At 48.9% G+C, this 23,143-nt stretch overlaps 9 protein-coding genes across 9 annotated transcripts; 5 read left to right on the forward strand and 4 right to left on the reverse strand.

Annotated features, from left to right (window-relative positions):
• Window positions 1–294: 294 nt before the first annotated feature.
• On the forward strand, window positions 295–1,272 carry N7517_000858 (uncharacterized protein; the record flags this gene model as incomplete). The annotated part of the gene is made up of 1 exon (XM_056718588.1): window positions 295–1,272. The coding sequence occupies one exon, from the start codon at window positions 295–297 to the stop codon at window positions 1,270–1,272; it is 978 nt and encodes a 325-aa protein (XP_056582723.1).
• Window positions 1,273–2,472: 1,200 nt separating this feature from the next.
• Window positions 2,473–4,364, forward strand: N7517_000859 (Major facilitator superfamily domain general substrate transporter; the record flags this gene model as incomplete). The annotated part of the gene is made up of 3 exons (XM_056718589.1): window positions 2,473–2,693; window positions 2,758–3,045; window positions 3,113–4,364. 3 exons carry the CDS (start codon window positions 2,473–2,475, stop codon window positions 4,362–4,364), a joined length of 1,761 nt encoding a protein of 586 aa, XP_056582724.1.
• Window positions 4,365–4,763: 399 nt separating this feature from the next.
• Window positions 4,764–6,340, reverse strand: N7517_000860 (arylsulfotransferase family protein; the record flags this gene model as incomplete). Its single annotated transcript, XM_056718590.1, has 2 exons — window positions 4,764–5,447; window positions 5,507–6,340. The coding sequence occupies 2 exons, from the start codon at window positions 6,338–6,340 to the stop codon at window positions 4,764–4,766; spliced, it is 1,518 nt and encodes a 505-aa protein (XP_056582725.1).
• A 1,116-nt stretch (window positions 6,341–7,456) lies between these two features.
• N7517_000861 (GNAT family N-acetyltransferase) lies at window positions 7,457–8,204 on the reverse strand (the record flags this gene model as incomplete). Its single annotated transcript, XM_056718591.1, has 2 exons — window positions 7,457–7,758; window positions 7,814–8,204. The coding sequence occupies 2 exons, from the start codon at window positions 8,202–8,204 to the stop codon at window positions 7,457–7,459; spliced, it is 693 nt and encodes a 230-aa protein (XP_056582726.1).
• A 355-nt stretch (window positions 8,205–8,559) lies between these two features.
• N7517_000862 (uncharacterized protein) lies at window positions 8,560–9,971 on the forward strand (the record flags this gene model as incomplete). The annotated part of the gene is made up of 4 exons (XM_056718592.1): window positions 8,560–8,755; window positions 8,814–9,164; window positions 9,221–9,883; window positions 9,931–9,971. 4 exons carry the CDS (start codon window positions 8,560–8,562, stop codon window positions 9,969–9,971), a joined length of 1,251 nt encoding a protein of 416 aa, XP_056582727.1.
• A 150-nt stretch (window positions 9,972–10,121) lies between these two features.
• N7517_000863 (ABC transporter ATP-binding protein) lies at window positions 10,122–14,195 on the reverse strand (the record flags this gene model as incomplete). Its single annotated transcript, XM_056718593.1, has 3 exons — window positions 10,122–13,135; window positions 13,194–14,112; window positions 14,160–14,195. 3 exons carry the CDS (start codon window positions 14,193–14,195, stop codon window positions 10,122–10,124), a joined length of 3,969 nt encoding a protein of 1,322 aa, XP_056582728.1.
• Window positions 14,196–14,838: 643 nt separating this feature from the next.
• N7517_000864 (GNAT family N-acetyltransferase) lies at window positions 14,839–16,222 on the reverse strand (the record flags this gene model as incomplete). The annotated part of the gene is made up of 2 exons (XM_056718594.1): window positions 14,839–15,201; window positions 15,257–16,222. The coding sequence occupies 2 exons, from the start codon at window positions 16,220–16,222 to the stop codon at window positions 14,839–14,841; spliced, it is 1,329 nt and encodes a 442-aa protein (XP_056582729.1).
• A 537-nt stretch (window positions 16,223–16,759) lies between these two features.
• N7517_000865 (uncharacterized protein) lies at window positions 16,760–17,054 on the forward strand (the record flags this gene model as incomplete). The annotated part of the gene is made up of 2 exons (XM_056718595.1): window positions 16,760–16,808; window positions 16,909–17,054. 2 exons carry the CDS (start codon window positions 16,760–16,762, stop codon window positions 17,052–17,054), a joined length of 195 nt encoding a protein of 64 aa, XP_056582730.1.
• Window positions 17,055–17,126: 72 nt separating this feature from the next.
• N7517_000866 (uncharacterized protein) lies at window positions 17,127–22,877 on the forward strand (the record flags this gene model as incomplete). Its single annotated transcript, XM_056718596.1, has 2 exons — window positions 17,127–17,480; window positions 17,529–22,877. 2 exons carry the CDS (start codon window positions 17,127–17,129, stop codon window positions 22,875–22,877), a joined length of 5,703 nt encoding a protein of 1,900 aa, XP_056582731.1.
• Between the last annotated feature and the right edge of the window lie 266 nt (window positions 22,878–23,143).

The raw sequence follows: 23,143 nt of genomic DNA on the forward strand, positions 1-23,143 counted from the left end.
ACTTCGTGTGACCCTGGATTAGTGGCAAATATACCGATCACTTCCTGATATATCCAGCGACAGCGTTCCTTCAACTCACTGGTAGTCTCGACCTGACATGATACCCGAGGCGATTCGACCCTGGGGTATGACCCACAGATGTCAAATACTTTAGGGACCTTCTAACATATTGAAGATCGTGCTATATGTTATACAATTTTATGACCTTCCTTGTATATATATATATATCCATCCTGGCTTTTTTTTTCTTTCCTGTCCACACTTTTCTTGCCCCTACTTCTTCAATGTCCCAAAATGGCCATCGCGGTTAGCCCTGAGCTTAAGACAGAGCTTTCTGGAATCATAAAGGCATTTCTTTTGGATATCGATTATGAGTTTCCTCCTCAGCTATACAATGGGGAGTTTCCTCTTCGGAAACTATATCTTGCAGTCGAACACGAAGTGAAACTGCATTTCAAGAATAAAGGATTCTCAGATGATTTTATTGCAAAGGTCGAGAAACAGCTCAGGCCCAGCATCGATATTGCAATAACGGCTTACCACACAACCCCCTTCGATGTACAATGCACAGTGGCGATATTCAGCGCTTATTCTTTCATTGCTGATGATTGGGCCCATGACCTCGAGTTCCGGAATGATCTGAAGCGATTCAATATTTGCCTCCTGACCCGACAGCCCCAAGGAAACCCGGTCCTTCAGTGTTGGGGAGAGTTCCTCAGTTCTTTCCATTCCATCTTCGGTCAATTTGCCAGCGACATGATCATCAAGGACACAATGCAGTTTATCAGCGCATGTTATGCAGAAGCCGAGGGTGAGAAACTTCATTTCCCCACAGAAGCGCAGCGATTCCCTGAATACTTTCGCCAGAAAGTAGGCATATCCGAAGCCTTCTCCTTTCTGTTCTTCCCACTCGCTCAATTCTCCGAAGCCGAGTGCCGACGAAACTGTCTACCGATGATGCCATATTTGACATCGGTTTTGGCTTGGGTAAATGACATCCTGTCGTACTACAAAGAAATGGTTGAGATGGAAAGCTTTAATTTCATTGCGAACTCGGCCAGGTGTCAAGGGGTCACTGAGATGGAGTGTCTGCGAAAGCTCTGTGATGAGTCAAGCGATATGATCCGGACTTTGCACACGCTTGCCAAGGCTGACACCAAGCTATCCAAAGCCCTTGAGGCTTCTCTTTCTGGTTATATCACGTTTCATCTGATGCAAGCGCGGTATCGATTAGAAGATCTAGATTTGGCATCCATTTCCGATGCTACATAATGTTCCAAAGCTTTGATTGCGAGCAGAGAATAAACGCTGCATGGATGATAGCTCTTAGGAAAATTCTCGGAGTTTAGTTTTAGGAATTTAAGACTCACTAAGCAAATGGGTCTGAGCCGAATTTTATTTCTGCAGATAGTAGATAAAGGACTTGTTAGACATTACTCCTGACTGCGTGTTAACAAAACAGAATGCGCTGGAAACCTAAAGGCATCTAGTGTTGGGAGTATGTGGGAAGCCTGAATTGGTGTCGAGTTCATGATACATAAGATGTGAACTCCGGTTTTACTGTGGAAAAGGAACATATTACCCTATAGTTTTAGTGAGAACGAGAGCGAGACACACTTATTGAATCAACAAGTGGCGAAACGAAATAACTGTCAGCTCAGGGTACACTACTCTCGGATAGCAGTTTGGGCTATTAGTAAAATTATCGCCAGAACGAGCTTCAACTGGGGCATAAAATGGCTCATCTCGTACACTAATGCTGTCAAATGCCGTTTCTTAAGTGTCCTTTCTTCCTATGTATTGAAATGTTGAAGGTTGCTGAGCCAGGCAGCTTTGGGGTGTAAAAGCGACGCCAGCTCAAATAGGAAACTATCATCCGACAGAAAAAATACCTTGAGCTTTGATACTTTGTACCCTGAAGCGCAATAAGCGGAATCTTTGAATGGGGAGGTAATACAGCGGAAAGCGCCGTAATGCTCAAATACCTGTAATTTTGAAGCCCTGTTTTATAATACCGTAAAACGAGTCCATCAAGATACCACTAGGACCATACATCCATGTACATAAACACAACGAAGAAAAGCGCCTATAGCATCGTTGGCCTCAGATTTTTGTCTAGAATGGGAAAGAGGTAAGGTAAACAATATTGGAATGGCCTGATCGAAACGTTCCGGGGTGGCATCAGAACATTCGAGCCTGAGCACAGAATTCATTGGACCGAGAAGGCCCTAGGAATGACTATGGATCTTAAGGTACGCCAAGGGGGCCGGCCCCAACTAATCTTCCTGGCAGAAACAGAAATTATTACTTACAGGACACTGACTTGACCAAGTCAGCATACTCATTGGCTGCGCAGAACCTTCCATGTTACCGATATCGGCTAATGCACACCTGCTAGACCAAGACATATATATCCCACTGATCGGCGCTTTTTTGGCAAAATTCGTAGTATTCCGACCAAAGTCTCTCGCCATGGCATCGACCGAAAAGGATATCGCTCGCGATATGGGCTCTGACATACCCCATCCTTCTGAGAAAGAGCTAGAAACATCTCAAACACCGAAAGATACGACTGATGGTCATGGCAACTCGGATCAGGAGTCTCTCGATCAAGAGGCTCAGGCTGGTGTGAAGGGAGTTCAGGCCGCAGCGGCTGTGTGGACTAAGTCGCACTTGATCCTGGCATATGTGATGTGAGAATCTATTCATAATACAACGTTTATATTCATTTAAACCACTGACTCTTCTCGTGCGAAGCATTTGGTTTATCTATTTTGTTACCTCCATTCAGGAGGTCGTCATCCGTTCTCTAAACCCATACGTGACCAGTGCCTTCATGCTCCATTCTCTGACAGCTGCCACTAGTATCATGGCTAATATCATTGGAGGATTGAGTAAAATTCCTTTGGCAAAGATATTGGACTCGTGGGGTCGGCCTCAGGGTATGACTTTGATGCTCGTCATCTGGGTTGTGGGATTCATCATGATGGCTGCTTGCGACAACGTCCAGACATACGCGGCTGCGCAGGTTTTCTCTTCCGTGGGGTATGATATCCATATTGAGCTTCTGCAATATCTTTCCAACAGCTTGGCTAATTTTATATGCATCTAGATCCCAAGGAGTCAGCTACTGTTTGACAGTTTTCATTTCAGACACCTCCGCGTTGAAAAATCGAGCCCTCATGTTGTCGTTTGCAACATCGCCATACATCATCACAACATGGATCGGAGGACCAATCTCCCAGAGTGTCCTCGAAGGCCCCGGCTGGCGATGGGGATTTGGAATATTCACCATCTGCGTTCCGATCGTGGTGGCTCCTCTGTGTATCCTGTTCTTCTGGAATCAGACAAAGGCCAAGAAGATGGGGTTGCTCGCACCCAGCCGTGGTCCGCTCACCTTGTCTGCAGTGAAGCAATACTGCATAGAGGTCGACTTGATCGGAATCATTCTTCTGGCGGGCGGAATGGCCTTGTTCCTTCTCCCGTTCAGTCTCTGGTCATATCAAAAGGATCAATGGCGCTCAGCGATGATTATCTGCATGATCGTTTTTGGAGGGCTTTTGCTCATCGCGTTCGCTATCTACGAGCGATTCTGGGCCCCAGTGACCTTTATCCCATTCAATCTATTGATGGACCGAACTGTCTTCTTCGGTGGACTCATGTTCGTCTTTGAGTTTTTCAACTCGATGGTCTGGGGTAGTTACTTCTCATCAATGCTCCAAGTCGTTTGGGGTCTAGATGTCACAGAAGCCAGCTATGTCTCAGCCATCTACAGAGTCGGATCCTGCCTCTTTTGTCTCCTCGTTGGCTTCCTGATTCGCTGGACTGGTCGCTTTAAATGGCTGGCCGTTTACTTCTCTTATCCGCTTATGATCCTGGGAGTTGGGCTGATGATAAAATTCCGTCAACCTGATGTGGGAATTGGGTATATTTGCATGACTCAAATCTTCGTCGCCTTTGCCGGTGGAACCACTGTTATCTGCGGCGAACTTGCTATGATGGCGCCTTCGGATCATCAGCACATCGCTGTTATACTTGCTATGCTGAATCTATTCGGTAGTATTGGCAGTGCAATTGGATCAACTGTGTCTGCTGCTATCTGGACCAGCCAGTTCCCGAAGGCGCTGGCCAAGTATGTGCCGGCGGAGGTGGATGTGGCGAAGGTTTATTCAGATATTACGGCCCAGCTGTCGTATGAATGGGGAAGCCCGGCTCGGAATGGTATTGCTCGTGCCTATGGAGATGCGCAGCAGTATATGTTAATCACCAGTGTCTGTATGCTGGTAGTTGCTTGGGGATGTGCTGCGATGTGGAGGGATATCAAGATAAAGGACCTTAAGCAGGTCAAGGGACGCGTGATTTAAGTTGACATGGCGTTGATAGAAAAGTGCGAAGCTGGCAGATAAGTCTGTAGGGATCCGATTAAAGAAAGTAGGAGTCAGTAATGATGTTGCTCTAATTAGTTGTCTGTTATACAATGAATACCTACCACATACATGGATAGAATCGAAGACTATATCATCTCTTTTGGACTTTGGCTCACCCAAAATAATGGTTTAACGATAAGCGGACTTCTGTATGCTTGAGTAAGGTATTCAGTGAGTAAATTCTAACAGAAGTAAGCCTTGACTATTTAACTATGTAGAGGTCTTTACTGTCTCAGAGAAAATGAAAAAAAGTTGCTCTACCAAGATTAATACAGTCCAAATTCTCTCATTGTCTATCTTCATTACAGTTACAAGTATTGCAATCATATATGATACCTAACACCCGCTGGTTACAGGTATAATTTTGGAAACACCTTTCTGGATCCCCAGGCCGTGAGCTTCTACTTGAACATACCCAAGCCTTCCTTTGACGCTCGCCATGGTCTCAAATCCTGTCTTCCGTATTGATGCTACTGGAATCAGGTCTGAACGAGTAGCGGCCCCAAAAATCTTCCACTGGTTATGCTCAGTGGCTCCATTCCAACTCATATAAACATTGGTCTTGTTTCGGCCTTGCTCAATGCAAGAGAATACATCGGGGAGAGTTTTGGGGACGCCAACCCAAGGAGAGCGATATGATCTGTAGCTTGAGATGACGTTGTCAAATCCAAACTGGGCAGTCATGACACAAGACCCGTTGAAATTGTACTCCTTGATCTTAGGATTTGATCCGTAGCCCATCAGGACGTGCGTTCCAGGCAGCAATTGTGTGTTTCCTTGAGAAGCTGAAAATATTTCATCGCGTTGATCGTGAAGAGTTTGGACAAGGGAGACCTCGCGAGTGGCTAGATCGACATTCATCAATATTCCTTCAGTGTGATCAGTGCCGTTGTGGACGTCAGAGTTGGCATTGTTAAAAATGCTAAGGGTGAATGCATCCTCGGTCTCGTCGTGGATTCGGGCGTCGTGTTGGTAGCTAAACTTGATTCCGTTGAGTGCAAAGTCGCCGCCAGTTTGACCCTGTTGGATATTAGTATATGGGACGCACTGGCAACACACTGGAAGAAGCTTAAATTTACCTGAAGCGTCCAGTCAATTGATCCATCCTTCGCGATCTTGAACAGCGAACAGTAGTAACGAGAAGAAATGATGTACGTTCCATCTTGAAACTTGTCCACTGAGTTGATGTGGAAGTAGCCGTAGGGAGAGCTGCTGTTGTGTCCCCAGTCCTGGATAGGGTAGAATGGCTGTACATTTTCCAAAGGAATTTGATCAATATGATCCAAGGCACTCCAGCGAAAAATTATCTCGTTGGTCTTGACATCGATCTCATAGAAGAGCGAGTCAGCGATCCAGCCATTCTTCGGGCCTCCAACAGAACTGAGATCAGTCTGGGTGACATTGTAGCCGGTGACTAGCATTGTCCCATCAGCCGTTATTGTGTTCTCGTGCATGTCAATCCAGGACACAAAAGAGGAACTGTCAATGCTGCCCAAGGCCTTGTAGTTGTCGTTTGTCACAGAGACATTGTAGATACTTTGATAGGACTCATCCAAGATTTGGACAATACCATATCCCCAGCCAAAGGGCTCTGGGACCCCAAGGCCGTTGAAGTAGGTCAGAACAGGCTTCCCATCCAGCTTCTGTACCCGGAAACCCTTCAGATCACCGTGCGGGCTCTGCCAGACAAGCTCGTTGCTATCTGACATGATGAACACACTGTACTGATGTGCGTCCCATGATTGATCGAAAAAGAGGTATCCCGGGCTGGTAGGGCCTGATTTCGAGATTTCGAGACTGGGGGGCTCGTGAGGGCTGGACTTGAATGTTTGCCAGGGCCAAGTGGTGTTCTCCGCCACAACAACTGTAGCCTGGAACCCACAAAGGGCGGCAAAGGCGGAATAAAAACGCATAACAGGATTCACTTCCCTGCAAGAGTGGACTACTGATTCTTTTGTTTTACTGGATGTCTCAAACTCAAATATATGACAAGATTTGTCCGGAAATCCCCGCGACCAGCCGATGTCGGCCAGCCAATTCATTCCCTGATATGAGGGATTTAACGTCTGATGACATGGTATTGGGATCGTCCAGAGCACAAAAAAATTCAGGTTGTATCTAAGTTTATGGGTATGTATACAGACCCGGTTCACGATGTGGGCCATCTGATAATTCCAGCCTTGATCAGATAAGATTAGTGGCCCCACTTTATATTTCCGTACGGTACAAGGGTCTGGTTGGTAATACACGTATTTTGTGGTATTGCCTAGTAAAAGTCGGTTGGAACCTTCTAAGGTTGGAAACGCCAGGTCCTGATCGGCACTTGCCGAGATGGTTCCAAAGTTCTTATTCCACCACATCCGCCACGTCCACAAGCTCGGAGTGGAGTTATAGTACGGAGTATGGACGGAGTACGACCTCATAACATGGCCTTCGAACTCTCTCAACACCTCCACAGTATTACCCCAACCCACATGGATACACACTAACACTGCCGTCCATTCGATGGATGGGATAACTTTCTACCGATGGAATCACCGGGAGTGGCGGAAGCACTGTGGAGTACCGTCTCGTGCCCTTTCTGCCTTCTCCTTTTGTGTGCCCCTGTTGTCATTCTTGGGTCAGTCAACAATAAGATTAAGAAAAAGTTTTCACACATCTAGTAAAACCCTCACCTGGTAGCTTCGTTCACTAATACGCCAAGTCTTGGCTCTAACTCTCTGTCCGCTTGGGCCTCTTGGTAACTTTTAAACTCCTTGCCAAGATCATTGAAAAGGAATGGCCAGTTTCATCGTCTGATGGCTAACCTGAATTGGCTGGCTTACCGGAATTGTTTGGATCTCGCTCATGTGGCAACTTTAGGTTTTGGTGCACATTTTACACGTCGAAGGCTAGGAGGTATGTTGTAAATGCAGTTCAACCTTCCCGGGGCCAGAAGGAATAAGTCTGTGGGAGGCCATACGAGCATATGACTGTACGTGTCTTGTATTTATAGCCTAAACAAAAATAAATACATATGTAGATACCGTTTACACAGATGAGTTCTTGTCCTCCGCCCATTCCTCAAATGTCGTGTTTCCCGCAGCTGTGGGCATTCTCACCATGAGAGGTGCTCGAACATCTTTATCGACCCTGGTAATTTCAGGCTTGAACAGGATGCCCTCCGAGAGAGTCTGGAAGCCAAGTTTTTGATACAATGGGACCCCCTCCACGGTTGACTCAAGGTAAATCGGCAAATTCAGCTGCTCTGCCACGTTCATTCCCCATTGCATAAGCTGTGTTCCGATGCCTTTACCCTGGTATTCTGGATGCACTGCAACTGTGTGGCAGTCTATCATCAGGTCAACACACGGTCATTATCAATATAAGATCAGGTAGTCACTCACACACATGCCTCTTAGGCCCAATCCACTTCTCCCTCTTTTCCCAAAGCTGTCCCAAAAAGCCTTCGGCACGCTCACGCTGGTCACCCTCTAGCCATCCAATCCACGGCTTCTGGCGCTCCTCGTTGGTCCTTTCTCGCCAGTAGACTTGCCATGTTGCCATGCCAGCAATTTTGCCAGTTTTGGTATCAATACATTGGAAGGTGTGCTCCATGCTCAATCCTTTCCAGTATTCAAGAGTCCCTTCGGTGTGTACTTTGCGGAAAGCCTCATTGTTGAGATCTGTTCCCGGATAGATGAGGTCGAGGATCAATTGACCTTTGAAGGCCGCAAACCAGACATCGTAGATGGCCCGGATATCGGGGAGAGTGGCGGGGACAACAACAAAGCCCATATTGAATACAAAAGACAAAGTGTATTCACTATTGAGGAATAGTTCAGAAAGAGTTGAAGAAAGTACGTAGCGTGTAGTGTATGGTATTAAGTGCATCTGTATTCAATAAACTCCTTGGCGCCAAGTCTCCCGAAGTCGGATCTGATAAGACAAGGTTGCATTGAGAGTTAAAATTACATACACACGTAATTGGGGCCGTAATTGCTCCGGGGCCGGGTATTGAGATGTTTGACCTGGTTATGTCCGATCAGTTGCTCGGGTTGACAAGTTGCCGGCTCCTGACTTGGTTCTTTTCCTTTCCCATCCCAACAACTCCTTTGTTACTACCAAAAAACCCACTATACCGATCGTCGCCATGCCTAGTCTCGAAGAACAGCCCCCTTTCAAGGTTCTCATTGTTGGAGGGTCTTATTCTGGGCTGGCTGCAACTCTGAACCTTGTTGATCTGTGTCATGGTCGGAAATGTCGATTCAATCTGAATGAGAATGAGCAGGGCCCAGGGAACACGATTTCCGTGCAAGTAACCATCGTGGATGAGCGTGACGGTTATTGTATGTGATATCTTCATATAGATCTTGAAGGAATGCCACTGACACTACATTATCTTAGACCACCTGATCGGACTGCCTTTAGCCATAGCCTCCAATGCTGATGCTAGCACATTTTGGAAAAAGTTCGAGGATATTCCCGCTCTCCAGTCTCCGGATATCAATCGTATACAAGGACGAGTAGACTTGATAGACTGCAAGTCCCGCACCGCGCGGATCCATCAAAATACTGCGAATGATGGGCACAGGATTGTCGAAGAAAAATACGACTATATGATTGCGTGCTCGGGGCTGCGAAGAGAATGGCCTAGTTCGCCCAAGTCTTTGACTCGGGAAGCATATCTTGCCGAAACTGCAGACTCTGTGCAGACTATTGAGAAAGCTGTGGAAGGCGTGGTTATTGTTGGAGGCGGTAGGTGACACCATATTCTTCCATTTGAGTTATGCCAATTGATTGGTTCGCTGCAGGTGCCGTCGGTATCGAAATAGCCGCCGAGATTAAGATGCTCCGACCTCAGGCAAAGGTGACTCTCGTTCACTCTCGGCAGCAGCTGCTCTCCTCCGAGGACCTCCCCGATGAGTTCAAAGCAAAGACTCTTGAGATATTGAAAGAGTCCAAGGTCGAAGTGGTTTTGGGGGCACGCGTCCAGAATACAGTTCTCGGTAGCGACTCCTCTCCCGCAAAGTACACGCTCAAGCTTTCGGATGGCCGAGAGCTTGTTGCCGACCATGTAATCAATGCCGTGTCGCGGTTTGCACCAACATCCTCATATCTGCCCGAGGAGGCCTGCGATTCCGAGGGATATATCCATATCACGCCCGGTCTTCAGTTTGCCACAGATGTGCCCAACAAAGAATATCATTACGCTGCCGGTGATATTGCCTCATGGTCTGGTATCAAGCGTGGCGGACAGGCGATGCATCAGGCGCACTTTGCAGCTGTCAATATTCACCAGCAGATGTTAGCCAAGCGGTACAATATAAAGCCCAAGTTCGTGGAGCTAGTTGAAGTGGCTCCGATGATGGCTTTGGCTCTTGGGAAAACAGCTGTTGGGTACTTCCCAGCCATGGGGTTGTCCTCGGGTGACGAGATCCGTAATATGTTTTTCAATGATGATCTAGGATACGAAAGTAAGTTGACGAGTCTCCAGCCAGATTGATCGAGCTAATAAAAGCAGTTTGTTGGAAATGGATGCGTTTGGGAGAAACCACTGAGTAAATATTCATGTTTATAGAGAAGTCATAAAACGAAATATATGTAGGCAACTTTCTATCATAAAAGAATGAGATTAAACAATATAAGTCTATATCACCAACACCAAAACCACCAAAAAAAGACAACTATCCACCTTTTTCTATTCAAAAACACTCATCCATCTACTGTCTGGTTCAGGGCATTGACCCTATAAGTCTCACTCCGCTCGACCAGCTGGGCGTGGGTGCCTTGCTCAACACAACGTCCATCCTCAATCAAGAAAATAACATCCGCCTTACGAATCGTGTACAAACGATGCGCAATCGCTATTACCGTCATGCTTTTAGTTGCCTTCTCCAATCCATCCTGAAGCAATCGTTCAGATTCTGCATCCAAAGCACTGGTTGACTCGTCTAGGAGCAACAGCTTTGGCTTTCGGATGAGCGCCCGTGCAATAGCCAGTCGCTGCTTCTGGCCTCCGGACAGACGATCACCATTTGGCCCACAGTGTGTATCGTATCCGTCGGGGAGCTGCGCAATTACGTCGTGGATATTGGCCAGTTGACATGCTTCTTCCAACTCCTCTTGCGTAACTTCGTGACCAGGCCGTGCACCAAGCGCAAGATTGAAGCGAATAGTTCCCTCAAACAAAACACTCTGCTGTGGTACATATGCAATGGAGTCGCGGAAGGAAATGCTACCGTATGCAACGTCTTGGCCGTCAACATGGATGGTGCCGGATTCGGGAGAGTAGAGGCGCTCGACAAGAGAAATGATGGTAGATTTTCCAGCACCACTAGGTCCGACCAAAGCGGCAAACTGACCAGGCTTAATATCTAAGTCCAAACCATGAAGTACACGAGTGTCTGGCCGAGCAGGATACGCAAAATGGACTTGCTTGAGGGAGACGCTGATGCCATTGCGAGTGTCGTCGACTTTCTCGCGAGTGGTAGCCATGGATTCGACATCGTTCGTAGACTGTGAAAGCTTGCTAGACAGAGTGTGGATTGGGGCTGACAGTTTCTTCGTGGATCCTAGGTCTAGCAAATTTAACAACCGGCGGGTGGCCTGGAAGGCACGCGAGACATCAGGAGCTAGGGCAAACATTTGTCCCCACAGCTGTGAGCTGACGAGCAGCGCTAGCTGGACGATGAAAAACTGTGTCTGAGAATAGTGACCCGCAATAATGTTTTTCGCTCCCCACCAATATGCCAGGCCATATAAGAAGTTGCTGAGACCGTACCCGATGGCAAGCCAGATATTGGCCCAGGCACTTTGGCGAGTTATCTCCTTCATGGGTGCCGCTAATGAACGACGGTATGTTCCCATAATCTCATCTTCCACAGAGAGAGACATGACGGTCTTAATTGAGTTGACAGCCTCCACTGTAATTCCCACCGAGCGAGCGAAAGCCTCCAGGTGGCGCTCTTCAAATTGTGCCAATGAGGTAACTCGCATCCATCCCGCACCCAGAAGCAAAGGTACCACGGCAAGGCAGACAATGGCGATGCGCCACGCAATAATGTGCGACATGATGATGGCAGCGAATAGGTTGATGATAATAGACAACATTGTGCACACAACGGACCCCGTCAGGCCTGCAAGAGCATTGCTATCCTTGGTAATCAAAGAAAGTAGTAACGATGGGTTGCGGTCATTGGATTCGTGCCATTGGAGATCCTGCTCGAGGATGGATCGCAATGAAAGAACTCGCACTTTGTAGATCACATTCTCTGCCATCCAACCAAAGAGGGACCAGCTGATTAGATTTGCGAAGAATTCAATGATAGCGAGGACAAAGAACATGAGTCCGTAGAACTCTCCAGCATCGCGGATAGTCTGAGGTTCCTCACAGCCACTCAGCTTAGCCACGACGTTACCAAATATCACCGCCGAAGCACAGTATGTGCCTCCAATGACAACGGCACCCGTCACGGCGAGGATCAGAACAAATGCATACGGTCGGAACATAGAGCCTAGGGAACTGGCTGTCGAAGAAAATGACCTGTGTGTATCGACAACACCGCCGGTTTCTTTGGACTTGGAATCTTGCGCAGCAGAGGAATCGGCAGTCTCATCTTTATCGCGGAGGTCATCGGCCACGGAAAGGCAGGGTTCAACCTTCTCTATTATTTGATTCACAGGCGACACCGATCGGGTGGATGTTCCCTCTTGAGTACTCTCGACATTGAGGTTCTGAAGGCGAACGAGCTCTGCGTAGGCACCGTTGGCTGCCAGTAACTCCACATGACGGCCTTGTTCAACAAGTTTTCCTTGTCTCATGACGATGATGTTATCCGCATTGCGGATGGTAGACAGACGATGGGCAATGGTGATAACAGTTCGCCCCACGGCCACAGTCTCCAAGGCTCTTTGGATCCGCATTTCTGTCGCTGAGTCCAAAGACGCCGTGGCCTCGTCGAGAATGAGAATCCGGGGGTCTTTCACCAATGCCCGAGCCAACGATATACGCTGCTTCTGTCCGCCGCTGATTAGGTTTCCGCTAGAACCAACTGAAGTACCATAGCCTTCTTGGAGCTTCTCAATAAACCCGTTGGCATCAGCCAGTTTTGCGGCACCTTCAACCAAGTCTACCACCTCTCGCGCCTGGTCACCGTGCTCTAGAGAGGCGGGCACAAGGGCCTGGCCGTCTCTCGCAGCTGCAGCAATGTCAACTAGCGCAGTGCCAGTCAGAATTGGCTGGAGATGAGTGTGTGTAGGGGAATTGATCAGGCCCATGGCAATGTTCTCGAATATTGATCGATCGAGAAGACATGGCTCTTGTTGGACAAGACTGATGTGACTCCTCAATGCACGCACGTTCAGGTCTTTGACATCATGTCCGTCCAGCATAACAGTTCCTTCTGTCGCGTCGTAGAATCTTGCTGCTAATCCAGCGACAGTGGATTTGCCACTCCCAGACAAGCCGACAATGGCAGTTTGTTGACCAGCAGGACATGAAAGCGACAGATTTTGGAGCACTGGCTTGTCTGGTCGAGAAGGGAAGCGGAATGAGACGTCGCGCAACTCCACATGGCCCTTGACCTCAGACAAGACTTGTCCAACATCCTTCGCAGTGCCATCAATTGTGGATTTGTGCTCTATATCAGCCTTCAATTTTGTGAAGGCAACCGAAGCGGCGTCGAAGCTTTGGATGAAAGGTGCCACTGTGCTGAGGATCAAGGACGCTGAGAGATAGAGGAAGTCAGCGAGAGGTCAATCAACGCAATGAATATAGATGCTTACCATCCACTAAAATAAAAATCACAGTATATGTTGCCCCGACTGTCATGCCGCCAGCATCGGACTCTACCGAATCCGCAATTTGCGTAGACCCCTGCCAGAACGCCAATGCATTGGCCGAAAAAGCGATAAAGTAAAGCAAACCTGCCTGAGTAGCTGTGGCAATTGACTTGCGAATTCCGGCAATCCTGGACGGGTTCAAAAACTCGATGAACTTCTCCTCGAGCCGCGCGTTGGCCGAGAAAGCATGAACCACCATTGTATTAGAAAAAGCCTCCAGTGCCACCGAAGATGCTGTGGTCATGCCATCTAGTGCGCGACCAAAATACCTTTGCACGAAATAACCTCCTAAAAGAGACATGATCAAGTAGGCGGGAGTCAAGGAGACCAACATTCCAGCCAACTTGGGATCTTTGATGAAAGCCACGATGTACGCGGTGACGAAGAAGGCAAGACTGTTGATCACGATGCCGACCTTCTCAGAAGTTCCTTGCTGCACGGTCGTAATGTCACCTGTAATTCTCGAGGACGCCTCGCCAGCCGGGAGGTTGTCGAAGAAGGCCACATCCTGGCGGAGAAGGGCCTTGAAATATTTCTCGCGCAGACGCTGAGCCAGTCTCTCGCCAGTCAGATTCCAGCTAAACACATAAATATAGATCAAAAAGAGGTAGGCAATGCCGATATAGACAATCATCAAAACTTTCTCGTTAATACTGTCTTGGTACGAGTCGCCGTTGGTGTCGTTGGCGTTGCAGGTCGTTGAGTTCATCTCATCCACCAATTGACCAAACACAATAGACATGATCGGAAAAGGAATCCCGGAGGCAACTGCGGAGACAAGGCCGAGTACAAGGAGTGCGATGTCTGATCTGCTAGGCTCGCCATAGACAAACAGGCGAAAGAAGACGGCTTTTTCCCTCCACTGTCACGAATCAGCTAGAGAACCCTAAAGATCTAGGGGTAACATACGCTGCGCTTTTGCGCTGGTGCATCTTCAGCAGCCATAATAAAAGCTCTCTCTATAAGCGTAAATAAATGAGAACATTGAAGAAGATCATTCGTTATTTTATCCTAAAGGTAAATGTACTGGCAGAAATCTATAAGACCCACTTGTTGAATGTCTCGATTACCAAGAATTTAGAGTGAAAAGCCGACGTCGGACAATACGTAAAATTGAACCCTTTATCAGATCAACTAGTGAAAAAAACCGCTCAGTGCCAAGAGTATGTATTTGTTGTTTTTTTTGTTTTGGTCTTGGAGACTCTTGGGGGTGGACCGAGAATGCCGTATACCCTCTGAGCAAGGACGTTACTTGAGAAGTTCTAGCAATTCCGACGATGATCTTTACTGTGTTTTCTATTCCGGCTCTTCCACCCCTTCAACCCCTGGAAACTGCTTGGCTATTGCGGATCTTTACTTATTAGGGCAAGTTGGGTTCAATACAACTATCAAACTCAAAATATCGGGGCCTAGCGGTCCCGGGCACTTCCCGAATCTGATTAGATTACGCTTTCTCCTTGCTGTGAATAGACTTTACTTGGCTGCATTGCAGGGTGTAGGCTGAAAGTACGGATATACACGGCTGAACACTGTCTCAGTGCATGATACATGCATATACAATCACATCATATTTCACATTTTGCAACTATCACAATTTCAAGGAGCGGAACGGGTTGCGATCAAGAGTGTCAGACCCGTCAAATCGTAGAGGTGCTACATGGAAAAATTTCTCCCTACTACCAATGATAAGAGCGGACCGTTTATGTGGCAGATCAACCAGCTTGGCCAGGTTCATGCCGGTAGCGTGGTCGTAGGTCAAGGGAGCGAGATTCGAGTATTTTGGCTCTCCAGTCACAAACTCTGTACGCGGATCATCTAGGAAGATGTAATGCATCAAGCCGGACCACCACGCAATCGTGCGGTGCGGGCCTCGGAAACGCTCATCGCCAACTAACGAATGGCGGCCTCTGTCCCAGTCACCAGCATCATAGTACGCACCAAGATGGTCCTCCTATAATTCAAATCAGCCATGATCAGGTTGTTAGGAAAAGAAATAGAAATCATACCTTGGTCCAGTATATCTCATGATAGGAAAAGAAAGTGTCGTTGAACTTGGCCAGCACAGCGATCTGGTGCGGATCCTCCTGGATTTTACGCAAGTATTCACGATGTTGGTCCAAAGTACCAGTCTCATTCCACCCCTGAGCCACTCGAGGGTCATTCTGCCACTTATTGAACAGCCCCAAGTGTTCGTCGTTTGTGTAGTCTAGAGCATAGAGCGAGAAAAACTCGTCCAAGTGTAGAATGTAGCGGCTGTAGATGCGAGAGCCAGGGGCTGGTTTGGGTGGCCGTACCGGGTGAAGGGCATGTACTCGACGCTCGGGGAAGCCAGTGGTGACTGTGTGTTGGCGTGGTCGAGAAGGATAGTTGCTCAGCGGCTTGCGCATATAGCTGTAAATCCCCGGGTCAGACACCCACGCCGGACGGGTACCAAACGGCGAGCCGGCTCCCTGCCAGAAGCTGCTGCGGGAAAAGACCAGCTGTCCGAGGTAACCAGTAGTGATTGGGATGGGCTTTCCTGGCGCAGCAGATGGTTCGGGATGCGAAATGGCCAAGCCCACACCCTGTAGCTCGCGTGCAAGTAAATCATCCCCCTGACCAGACAGCACCACGCGGAATATCTCGAATTCGCTGCGCAGGGTCTCGATGGCATAGACCACATTCCAGATCTGGCCCACTGTCGGCGTCTCCCAGCCTGCCCATGTAATAAAGGTAACTGGACTTCTCTGCGCGCGTGCCCAGGGTGAGTTGTTTCCCTCGTCTGGCGTGGAAGAAGGATCGGGCTGAGCCAAGTCTGTGAACCTCAACGTCGCATGTTCCAATGGTTTCGGGGGTGGTATGCCTTCATCCCCGCGAGGAGATCTGAACAGCTGAAACTTGCGGAGATTTTGCTCGTTGGATACGACCTGCAACTCATAAGTTGTCTTGTACGGCTCTGGCAGCCGCACTAGGGGTAAAGGACTCGAAGGCATGACGATGACGATGATACCAACCTAGAAGAGGAGCACGAGGGAATAAGGAATCAGATATAAAATGTCGGAATTGACCACCGTATCCTCGGTATACTCTCGCTCGGGGATTTCTCGAGTATACGATATAGGGAATTGATCATCCTCGTCTATGTCTACTATGTAGCGGTCCGCCGGACATCGGATTATTCAAGCAGCTGAGACCTTGGCTGCTACCAAAGGCCATGCGTGTATCTCAGTATAGCTGCTTGGCGCAGACTTGTAACAAAGGGGGAAAGTCAATCCCATGTTGCTTCAGAAGAGAGTTTACAAGGTTGGTTCAAAAAATCATCAATGTAATCAATGGACAGATATCCGATGTCGCAGCCGATCTAATCAATCGAGGCGGAAACTTGCGAATCTCCGAAAAGAGTAAACTTGGAGAGGACGATCATCACAATAGTGACAGTATTCCACGGAACAACATATCGAAAGTTTCGAATATGCCTGTCAGGGCTCTGATCATCGTTTGCAGTAGGTTTCTAATGCCAAGGTGGGTCCATGGTGGCAGTGCTAAGCGTAGATCTCGGCGGCTCTTGGCAGGGTCAGGGTATGTGGTATGGTATGGTATGTATGGTATTGAATATTACAACCATACATCGTGTAATGTATCTCCACTTTGGTATACGTACTGATTGAAGTATACAAAGGCTCCATTGCAAAATTGGCAATGAGATCTCGGCATCTGGTCGGACTGTTTCTGTCCGTTGTGGCTCTATCTTCCGTGCTGCAGGCGGCACGGGCTTTCTTGCAAGATGCCAAGTCCGTCACTGAAGATCAGCATCAGATAATTTAATCAGATCGTTGCGCCGTAAGTCCCCGGACAAGCCATAGAGACAGTCTCTTGATATCATTCTTTTCCAATAATATGGGTGAATACATGGAGCCCAGTGCAACCCCTTGGGTCGGCGAAGAGCTAAAGAAGCCGCATGATGATGGCTGGTCCGACTGTATGACCCTGCCAACGCTTCCAGATATAAGACATGACGAACTTCTTGCTCTGGCTTGGATCCTCATTCTATTTCGGGGAACAGTGAGCAGTGAGGACGGAGGCTTTTCCTGTATAAAAGAGGATAGCCTCCAGAGCAGTCTCATCTCCGATGTGATTGAGGGGGAAGACAGCTCGCTGAGGTCTGCTTTGGAAGCAATCCGAAGGCGGGGAAGATTTGAGGGGGAATTCTCGGATACACTCTTGTGTCAAAATGCCTGCCTTGAGTCCAAAGTAAGTAGACTTGAGTTGTAATCTTGGATCAGTTGTTAACTCGGTCAGTGTACATTTGCTCTGGAAGCAAAGCTCTCGCATGGTGTTTTGTACATTCGCGGGACTCCTCGGTCCATGACAGCCACACAGCCCGTCGAAGCCGTCCTACCTCATATCTTCGCCGATGTCATTATTTCTATCGCCAGTGGCCTTGATCAGCCCATTGCTGAGGCCATCCAGATTGGACGGCGAGAGTTGTCGCAGTTATGGAAATGGAACGGACCAATGCCTGCCACTATCGATCATTGCATCCAAGATATAATCAGCGAAAAAGCTCAAGGACAACTCGATCGACCCGCAGTCGTGTCTTGGGATGGAGAGATGACATATAAGCAGCTAGAAGAGCGCTCAACAAACTTGGCTAGGCATCTTGTTGATCTGGGACTCCAAATTGGGAAGTCTGTTCCGCTCTGCTTTGAGAAGTCCATGTGGACAATTGTTGGCGTCCTTGCAGTGATGAAGGCCGGCGGTGCATTGGTTCTCATGGACCCCAGCCAACCCGAGGGACGCCTGAGGACTATCGCCAGCGAAGTCGAGGCTGGTTTCATATTGACCTCGGAGTTGCAGGCGGAGCTTGGCCCGCGCATCGCCCCAGGCGCAAAGCAAGTTATTGTTGGCCCGCTGGTCGACCAGGAGATCTTGAAATCACTGCCTGTGGACCTGCCCGTGGTCCAAGCATCATCAGCCCTTTACATCCAGTTCACCTCCGGCAGTACTGGCAAACCCAAGGGCGTGGTTATCTCTCACTCTAACTACACTAGTGGTGCAGTACCTCGCGCCGCAGCCGTGGGATACAAAGAACACTCACGAGTGCTTGATTTCCCCTCGTATGCATTCGACGTCAGTGTTGACTGCATGTTGTGCACTCTTGCCAACGGCGGCTGCATTTGTGTGCCCTCAGAACACCAGCGAGTCAATGACCTTAGCAACGCTATTCGTGAGCTGAGTGTGAACATGGCGCACATGACACCATCGGTCGCGCGTGTCTTGGCTTCTGATATTCTGCCCTCGCTGGAGGTCATCGGACTTGGCGGTGAGGCAATATCTGCTAGCGACGCCGCCGAATGGGGCCAGAAGACAAAGGTCGTAATCGCATATGGCCCATCGGAGTGCACTGTTGGTTGCACAATCAACAACGATATCCCTCCTGATCGATCGTATACTAGCATCGGAAAGGGAGTCGGAGGCACAACGTGGGTGGTAGATCCATCTAATCATGACCTATTGATGCCAATCGGTGCCGTGGGAGAGCTGCTTGTCGAAGGCCCCGTGGTTGGTGATGGATACCTCAATAATCCAGAGAAAACCGCCGAAGTTTTCATCAAGGACCCAGCATGGTTGGTCGAGGGTGGGGGGGATGTGCCAGGTCGCAAGGGCCGTCTCTACAAGACCGGTGATCTGGTGAGATATGACCCTGATGCCTCAGGGAGTGTTGTTTTCATCGGTCGTGCCGATCAACAGGTGAAGCTGCGCGGCCAACGGGTGGAACTGGGCGAGATCGAGCATCACGTTCGAAATAATTTTCCCGCCGGAGCAAGTGTCGCAGCGGAAGTGATCTTTCCTGGAGGGAAGAAATCCGATGCCACACTGATTGTGTTCGTGGCGGAGAAAAATAGTGAAAAGACAGGCATAACCAGCGAGATTATCTCATTTTCAAGCTCTTTCCAAAAGCTGGTCGCTAGTATCGACGATGCTCTCGCGACAAACCTGCCCCGGTATATGGTCCCGACTGCATATATACCACTAAATCATGTGCCACTTCTGGTATCACTCAAGATAGACCGGAAACAACTGCGTGCTCTCGGAAATAACTTGACAAGACGGCATATTGCAGAGCTTAAGTTGTCCACGGTTGTCAAATTAGCACCCCGGACGGCGATGGAGCGTAAGCTTCACGGCCTATGGTTGAAGCTATTTGGTGATGAGGCAGATATCGGGGTCAATGACCATTTCTTCAGCCTCGGGGGTGACTCGTTGAAAGCTATGAGGTTGGTTGCTTCTGCACGAGAGCAGTTTCTTGCTGTCCAAGTCACTGATATTTTCCAATCACCAATCCTCGAGCACCTGGCCCTAAAAGTGAAAGAGATTGAGAAGAAAGCTCCACTGGACGTTCTTGAATTTTCGCTGCTTCCAGCAAGCTGGGAGGCCGATGCTGCGCGGGTCGAAGTGGCCTCGTTGTGCAACTTGAGTTCCAACGAGGTGGCTGATGTGTATCCCTGTACACCTCTCCAAGAAGCCCTCATGGCCCTCTCCGCGAAATATACAGATGCCTATGTTGCGCAAAGAGTCATTGAGCTCCAGGACGTTCAAACCGCCAAACGGGTACAAGCTGCTTTTGAGCGTGTCTCCGCAGAGTCTGCGATCCTACGAACAAGAATTGTCCAAGTTCCACGCCGGGGTTTGATGCAAATTGTTGTACGAACCAGCACTCCATGGCTTCACAGCTCCAACTTGACAGAGTATCTGAGTAGCGATACATTCAAGGGGATGTCTCTAGGAACTGAGCTTGCTCGTTTCGCTATTGTGGACGATGAGACAACCCGCAAGACCTCTATCGTCCTGAGCATTCATCATGCACTTTATGATGGTTGGTCAATGCCCTTGATAGTTGACCGAGTGAATCGCGCCTATCGCGGCGAGAGTATCGGCACCCCAACACCATTCAAGAACTTCATCAAGTGGCTCAGGGACACCGATCAAGTCTCCACAGAGAAATACTGGGAAACTCAACTCGAGGGCGCTACAGCGCTGCAATTCCCTCTCATTCCATACACTGGGTATCAAGCGCGTGCCGATTCCCTCCTAGAACATTACGTCAAGTTACCCCGGGCTTCGTCGAGCTCCACAACGAGTATTGCAACTACCATTCGAGCTGCCTGGAGTCTTTTAGCCGCGCATTATATGTCCTCCGATGATGTCGTGTTCGGAGAAACCATGACTGGTCGCACAGCTCCTGTGGTAGCAGTAGAGGAGATTGAGGGCCCGATGATCACCACTGTCCCGGTTCGGGTTTGCATTGATCGCAAGGCTCGAGCATCAAGCTACCTTCAGCAGATCCACGACCAAACGGTAGATCGTATTCCTCATGAACACATGGGCCTGCAGCATATTCGACGTCTGAACGCCGATGCTCGAGAGGCGTGTGAGCTGCGCACAGGCATTGTAATACATCCAACAGTCGAAGAAGGCGTGTCCTCTTTGGAAGAAGCGCCAGCTACCGCATTTGTTCCAACCAGCGAGGCAGAGGCTGCCCGTGAAGCGTTGAAATTCAACTCATATGCCCTTATGCTTGTCTTTACCGTTGATACAAAGGGGTTCCTTGTCATGGCCAGTTTCGATTCGAAGACCATCGATGTTCCACAGATGGAGCAGGCGCTCAAACTGTTTGATCGGTTGGTGCAGCAGATCCTCGGGGATCCGACCCAGCGGATTCAGCACATCTACGATTCCACGATTGAGACGGATATTGCAGAACAATACCGTCTGGCCAAGACTGGCCCGGCGAGCCTCCCTGCAGAGGAGCCTTACCCGTCTGTCACCTCTACTTGGATCGTTAACCCAAATGATCATGAGTGTCTTGTACCACCCGGTGGAGTGGGTGAACTGATCGTTGAAATCGAAGGGGAACTGGTTTCCGGCAATCTAGTTGCAAATCCAACGTGGTTCAAGCATCCAAGCAAGTTGTATATGACAAACCAGTTGGTAAAATATACCAGTGATGGCTCCGTCATTATTATTCGCGCAAAGGATGCGGAGATCGGTCAACTCCAGCCCCGAAACAAAAACCTTCATGGTTATCGAGTCGTAACGACGGCCACGCAGCAAAAGCTCCAACGGGTCTGGAGTCAGGTCTTGGACATTCCCTGTGAGGATATCCTTCTGGATGACAGCTTCTTCGATTTAGGTGGTGACTCCATACGTGCTATGAAGCTGGTCTCGGAGGCTCGTATGGATGGCCTTCAGCTAACTGTAACCACAATATTCGATCACCGGTCTCTGTTTGACATGGCTGAACACGCGGTAGATGCTCAACCATCAGTCATGACAGCTCAGGATTATGCACCATTCAGCTCACTCGATGTGACCGATGTAGATGCGTTCATCAACAAGATGACCCCATTGCTTGCTCAGCCCGAGTGGAAGATCGTGGATGCCTATCCAAGTCGTCCGCTCCAGGAAATTGCGGTCCAGGGAACTGTCCAGCTGCCTCGGTATTCTATGCGATACGAACTTTTCTTCATGGATACCGTGGTGGATCACACTCAACTGTTCCAAAGTTGCCAGGAACTTGTCTCTCGTAATGAGATCCTTCGAACTGTGTTCGTTGAGCACGAAGGGGTCTCATTGGGAGTGGTTGTCGATGACCTTCCCTGCCAGATAATTGAATATGAGATTGGAAGTGATGTGGGAGCTTTCAGCCAGAAACTCTGTGATGTTGATGTTCATACACGCATTCCTCTCGGATCACCATTTTTGAAATTCCTTTTCGTTCGACATGTGGACGGGCCCAGCAGCCTGATCATGCGCATCTCCCACGCCCAATACGATGAGATATGCCTTCCAATTTTGCTCCAGCAGCTATCGGCGCTGTATGAAGGACGACTGGTGCCGAAGAGCTTGCCATTCTCGTCGTATGTCAACCACGTCACGCGCACTAATCTGCCAGTCAGCATTCCGTACTGGCGTGATCTCCTTCAAGGGTCGTCTATGACACGGATTCAGCCCGATATCCCTGTTGTGTCTGCAGCTCATTTTGCCATCTCCAAAGATGTGAATATAGCCGCGCGGCCACGGGAAATCACAGTTGCAACCCTCCCTACAGCGGCTTGGGCGCTGTGCCTTGCGCGGCGCCTCTCCCTGGATGACGTCACCTTTGGCGAGGTGGTGAGTGGTCGCAATATTGACCTACCCAACGCGGACGCGGTTGTTGGACCATCGTGGCAGTATGTACCGGTGCGGGTGAAGTTTGCGGATGAATGGAGTGCTATGGATCTTTTGCGATTCGTCCAGCGACAACATCTCGAGAGCGCGCAATTCGAAGGAATCGGTCTTAAGGAAATTATCAAGGACTGCACCGACTGGCCAGAGACTATTGACTGGTTTGATTCTGTCGTGCACCAGGACGTGGAGCACGTTGAGGATCTGTCTTTCATGGCGGCCAGCAGTCGCATGCAGACCATCTACCCGCATTTCGAGCCATTGCGGGAAATTAAAGTGCAAGCATTCCCGAAGGGAGATAACCTGTGCATTGAAGTTGTCACTGTTGAGAGCTGGTCGGACTTTGCTGTGTTGTTGCTAGATGACATAGTCGACACTGTTGAGCAGTTGGTGAATCGGGTCCACTCCAGAATTTTATAGATTGGGTAGTTTCTTCTGTTTTCTAGACTCTTGTGTACCCGAGCTTGATTTACTTGGAAAAATGCAGTGCTTCAGTAAAAGATTGAAACGATCCGCCAATGCTGGGTAGCAAGATCGAAGTTGGCAGTAATACTGTGCTCCGGTAACAGATGTTTCGGGCTCTCGGTATCTAGGGAATTAGCTGCAATAGCTTGCATGCAGTTCATGGCTGTATGGCCTGGAGATTTTGATTGACCCCCAAATCACCGAGGAGTTTGAGCGGAGGC

The sequence above is a fragment of the Penicillium concentricum genome (assembly GCF_028827145.1).
Source record: "Penicillium concentricum strain IBT 3081 chromosome Unknown utg000001l_segment0_segment0, whole genome shotgun sequence".
NCBI classification, from domain to species: domain Eukaryota; kingdom Fungi; phylum Ascomycota; class Eurotiomycetes; order Eurotiales; family Aspergillaceae; genus Penicillium; species Penicillium concentricum.